Genomic DNA, 5,381 nt, shown 5'->3' with positions numbered 1-5,381 from the left:
ATTCAGGCAGAGAGTGTCAAAGGAACTGGGGAATCAGGAGCTCTGCAGGGTCAGTGTGAGGATGTTCTGGGGGAGAAGTGATCAGTTTTGTTTGGGTGTAGGTGGTGTCTGTGAGATGTGATTATTGGATGCATTTTTCTGTCTTTGCATTCCCTGGTAGTAATAAATACTGGAGATCTCATAGGAAAACTATCCAAGGGAATTGTATACTGAGAAGCCTCCTGCAGCTTTGGTTCCAACCAAATACCTCTCCCCCACTCCCCTTTTTGCCTTTTTTTGTACTAGCTGTGGGAATTCGTTATTTAGCTCCCAAGAATCCTTTGGTGTTATCAGTAACTATTTTAATGTTTCACAGGGGAATCCAATATTTCCTGCTTGCTAAACCTGTGATAACAGATAAGCAGATGCAGCTGAACAGTGATGCAGTTTGTGAGACTTCTTCTGTGTGTACCTTGGCATCTTTTTATGGAAGTTGTCCCCTTTGACCTTTTATTTATTTATTTGCTTATTCAAATTTACTCTCATAGAAGATTGTTTTTCCCCTTGGTATTTTTAGTGGACAAATGCAAATGTTCCTCTGCTTTTAATTTAAACAAAAGCCTGAAACAATTATCAGCCTCTACAAAATAAAAGATATCTTTGGAACCATCAAAACTCTGGCCTCAGAAGTTAGTCTGCTCCACCCAAGTGTTTTTCAGGTGAAACCTTTTATTTATTAGCACACAGGAGAACAGCCTTGGCTGCCTGATGCTCTGGGGTTTATGATCGAGGGTTTATGAACTGAAGGATCACAGTTCATTCATGTTCATTTTGTTCTAAACAGAATTTTCTGGAATACTGGACAGGTAAAGTAACTTTTTTTCCTTTTTAAGTTGGCAATCAGTAACTTAATTTTGCCTTTCTGTTTTTCTTACAGTACTGTGTGCAAAAAACTTGGTGAAAAAGGACTTTTTCCGTAAGTAGCTGTGAAAGTTTTGTATTTGCTGGTTTTAGTTGTAGATGGGGTAAATATCATGCAGGTTCTTTAGCCCAATGTGTGCATATGATTATTGTGCTAAGATATTTGCAGAAATGGGCTGAGGGCTTTGATGGTTTCACACTGTTTTATTTCAGGACTTCTAACCCTTTCAGAGGTGCCACTCGCTCATCACAGATTCATAATAGTAATTAAAACACTGACACTGTTTTTATGGGAGTGGGAAACAAATTTACTCACTCAGGCAAATGACATATTTTTCAGTTAGTGTCACATATTAATGTTATTCATCTAAGAACATTTTGTCCAGCAAACAGATGTGCTGCTTAATTAGTAATAATCACCCCATGATACTGACCTACTCTGAAATTATATTTTAATTAATTTTAATAATGTTGTGAAAGGAGAGCTGAGTAGTAGATGAAGGAGGCAGGAAGGAATGCTCTTGGCTGTGCAGGCACACACAGCTCACCTGCCTGCTCCTCCCCCCTGGGAGCAGGAGGAATTGGAGGGGTCAGACCTGAGCTGTGAAAAGAGCTGGAAGAAGGGATGATACAGAATTACACTGTCATTTGTGACACTAATAAAATGTGCCTTATATCTGGATTTTTGTATCGATTGTAACTTTTTAGGAGTGCAAATACCCCAAAATGTGCCTTATATCTGGATTTTTGTATCAATTGTAACTTTTTAGGAGTGCAAATACTCCAAGCCCTCTAGATTTGATGCACTTCTGTGCTCGAGCACAGATCTCCCAAGGTCCTGTTCCTTCTCTTCCCCACCTGCCTTGTCTTCATCCCCACGTGCTTCCCTGACACTTGTCCTGAGCCACTCTGCTGCCCACCTGGCTCCATCACGAGTCACCTGAGGAGGTGGAACTGGGGCCAAATTGCTCTACAGCAAATGTGATTAATGTTTCACCTCCTTAGCTCCTCCAGTTGACTCACCGAGCGCTGGATGAGGGAGGAATTAGTGTGGGGGAAAAAGGGACAGGAGTGTGTGACTTGGGGGCAGCAGTGATGGGACCATCCCTGGGGGTGGTTGCAGTGGTGCTAATTGGCTGTCAGGTCCTGGTTCTTTTCCATCTCCAGCTGACTGGTTCAGCACCACCTTGGCACTGATGTGTGATGTTCAGCTGAACCTGTGGTCAGTGTTTCCAAGGGACTAAGCTGCAAGAAGATGAAGCAGAAAGCTACAGAAAACCCTGTTATAGGCAATTTTCTGTACTACCAATACCAACCAAAATCATAATTGTGATTGATCTTAAACATAAGAAGGATGTAAATCTGTTTTCTCTGCCTTTGACTGACTTTTTCGTGTACCGAAAATTTGCTCAAACCTGAATTAGGAAGGTTAAGGTGTTCAGATTCTTTCTTTTCCCAAATGTGTTTGATTTAACAACACAATGTGTTGTTAAATGTCCATATCAGTGAAATAAATTGCTAATTTAGCCATTTCCTGTGCTTAATATGTCATACTCTTCCCATTCATTAAATGTGGCTCTTACTATGAATAAAAGGAACTTCAAATAAAAGATTTTTGTGCAGTGATGCAGGACTTCATCCTGATCCCTCTGCTAGTTTGTTTTCTTTTCCTCCTCTTAGGACTTCCTGATCCCTTTGCTAAGGTTGTGGTGGATGGATCTGGCCAATGCCATTCTACAGATACTGTGAAGAACACACTTGACCCAAAATGGAATCAGCATTATGACCTGTAGGTGGTAACAGTGATAACCAAAGGTTTGAAGTGAAATCCTCTCAAGTACACAGACATTGTCAGATGTTCATAACTGTGTCCTATGTACAGCTGGGAAAGTATCCCAGAGTTTGTTGGTTTGTGTGAAAAATGCATGTCTCAAAGTTCCACTTTCTCATGTACCTCGAAATCTAAGCACTGCACTGGTGTTCCCAGTGCTGATGTCTGCAGCTCTACCTGTGCTGGGGCATCACTTTCCTGTCAACACTTCTGTAAAATGTAGCAAGTAGTTGACAATATTTCCCTCAAACTGCTCTTCTCTTTGTGCTATTTTTGTCTGCTGCAGTGCTACAGAGTCTTTGTCTCCATGTGACTTTTGTTCAGTTTTCTCTCCTTTGTCATTTTCTGTCCCAAATGCTCTTCTCACTATGAATTGTTCTTACCATTCCCTTGAGCACCTTTTGGTGCTTTTCCTCAGCATGGCAGGAATATGTCATAGTTTTCCTCTGTCTTTCTAAAGCATAGAATATTCTGTATAATACAGGTTATTTTATTTTTATGTAGGTCTCTCTGTGTTTGTGCATGCTTTATTTTCCCTGACTTTTATTCTTTTATTCTTCTCTTTTTTTCTTGGGATGGAAGATGAGAAGTGAACTGTTTGGCCTCATTGTATTCTGTTCTGATCTCTGACTTTTATCCCATGGCTCCATTCCACATCCTATAATATTAGAGCCTGTTTGATGGCTTTGGCCATCACCAAACCTACGGCAGATCAATTATTAATACACAGAGAATTTCTCATCCCCCTTTTTCCCAGTGAAGAAAAGTAGCTTGATAGGTCTCTCAGCAGAATGTGGCAGGCCTGGTTTAAAGTCATGTCTTAACCTGCTCTCTAGGTGAATATCCAGGACTGAATATTTGAAGTCATTGTTCATGGTGTGTTGGTGCAGGATACAGAACATTCTTATCACTGCTTAACAAAATACTGTGGCTGCTTAGTGAAACAATAGCACTTTCTCTGGGCAAAGCTACAGCATTCTAATTTTATTATCCAAGCTTAGATCCTGCATGGGAGACTGTAATTCATATTCCCTAGAAAAACTGATATAAAACAAATTCTGAGTTCATGGAGAAGGGTTGGCTCTCTTTAATATTTAAAGAATCCTAGGTTAATTTGATTTTGTAATGTTATCAAACCTATCAAAGTGTTGATTTGTATAGAACAGACATTTCAGACCTTTGCCCTTCCATGTCCTCCGCAAGGATCAGTCCAGTTTCAGACCTTTGCCCTTCCATGTCCTCTGCAGGGATCAGTCCAAAGCTAAAATAAAATCCCCAAAATGCAAGCACAGACGTGTATTGTGTTTTAAGTTAGGTGGGTCTGCTAATGAGCATTAGTGCAGAGCTTTGCAGGGATAAAAGGTGGAAAGTGCTGCCAGCTTGGCTGGGTGTAAATCCTCCTGACCTTTGGACAGCTGGGGAAGGGACACTCCTGCAGGAGTGGTGGGACATCACTGGGCAGTTACCTGCTGTGAGTGTCTGGGTGAAAATGCCAGAGGTTCCCTGTGCCATCCCCATCTGCCAGTCCTGTCTGGGTGCTCCAAGGGCTGTGGGAGGATGCAGTGACTGGAATGGGTTATAAGGGGAGCTCAGTGCTCCATGGGCTTGAGGACTTGGTTCTCTTCTGGAGAAAAGGAGTGAAGGATGTAGGAAATGAGGATGTTGATATGCAACGAGAGTAATGGGAAAATCAGTAACATCTTTAGGAAAAATTCCTTTCTGGTTGTAATTTCTAAGGAAGGATGAAGAGATGGTATTTTAGGTTGTTTTATAGAGCAAGTCGGGGTTGTATCTGGATACTGTAGTTGTCTTGGCTTCAAAGCATAACTGTGATTGCAGTCCACAACATATTATAAAAAGCAGAGATAGAAATGGGGTTTCTGGCAGAATATTTTGCTTAGGTGGATTTGGGGCATCTCTTGCTGGATTGCCCAAAGGAATTCAGACTTGCATGAAGTATTTTTGTGGGTCATGTTTGGGGGTTTTTTCCTTGTTTGGGGAAGATGATTCCTTAAAGTAGATTTTGTTTAATTAGTGTATTATTTTCAATATAAATTTGGTCCTGTAGGGAGAACTTTTGCTGATTCTGGCTGTTGAATTCCCTGGTGACAGGAATGTATTCAGCATTTCTAATCCAGAGGAAAATTTAGTATTATGTCAGGCCTTGTAATTTGAAAATAATCCTTTCCCTCTCCAAATTTCCTTGATAGTCATTTAACCCCTTTTATAGCCTTGTCTGTTATTCCTTACTATATGGGAGTGTATTTCCATTTACAAACATCAGTCACATAGTTCTCAGTTCCTATTTAAAGCAGCAGTAAAAGATGAGAACTCTTTGGAACCACAATTCACTGCTTGCTTTTATCTGAAAGTAACTTTTAGTGTGATATACCCAGTGTCAGGTCTCAGCTTTCCATCTGCAGCAGATATTAAGATAAGTAACTTTTATTTGGGGGGGGAAAAAGATAAATAAACAGGTATAGTAACCATCCTACAGCTAAGCACCTGATGGCATACCAGAGATTACAGAATCCCACCCAGAGCTCCAGGCTGGGCCAGAGTGGCTGGAGAGCACCAGGAGAAAGGGACCTGGGAGTGTGGAGAGACAGGAGCTGAGCAGGAGCCAGCAGTGTGCTCAGGGGGGCAAGAA

General features: G+C 41.2%; 1 protein-coding gene across 1 annotated transcript in view; it reads left to right on the top strand.

The window, feature by feature from the left end:
- Positions 1-915: 915 nt before the first annotated feature.
- SMURF2 (SMAD specific E3 ubiquitin protein ligase 2) overlaps positions 916-5,381 on the top strand; it is a gene marked incomplete at its 5' end in the record, with an annotated part of 29,553 nt that continues 25,087 nt past the window's right edge. Inside the window, 2 exons of the mRNA XM_009080152.1 lie at positions 916-955; positions 2,581-2,689. Coding sequence (XP_009078400.1) covers positions 916-955; positions 2,581-2,689 — 149 coding nt within the window. The remainder of the gene's footprint in view (positions 956-2,580; positions 2,690-5,381) is intronic.

Source organism: Acanthisitta chloris, unplaced genomic scaffold (assembly GCF_000695815.1).
Source record: "Acanthisitta chloris isolate BGI_N310 unplaced genomic scaffold, ASM69581v1 scaffold10418, whole genome shotgun sequence".
Lineage (NCBI taxonomy): Eukaryota > Metazoa > Chordata > Aves > Passeriformes > Acanthisittidae > Acanthisitta > Acanthisitta chloris.
This window is presented reverse-complemented; position numbering and strand designations above follow the sequence as displayed.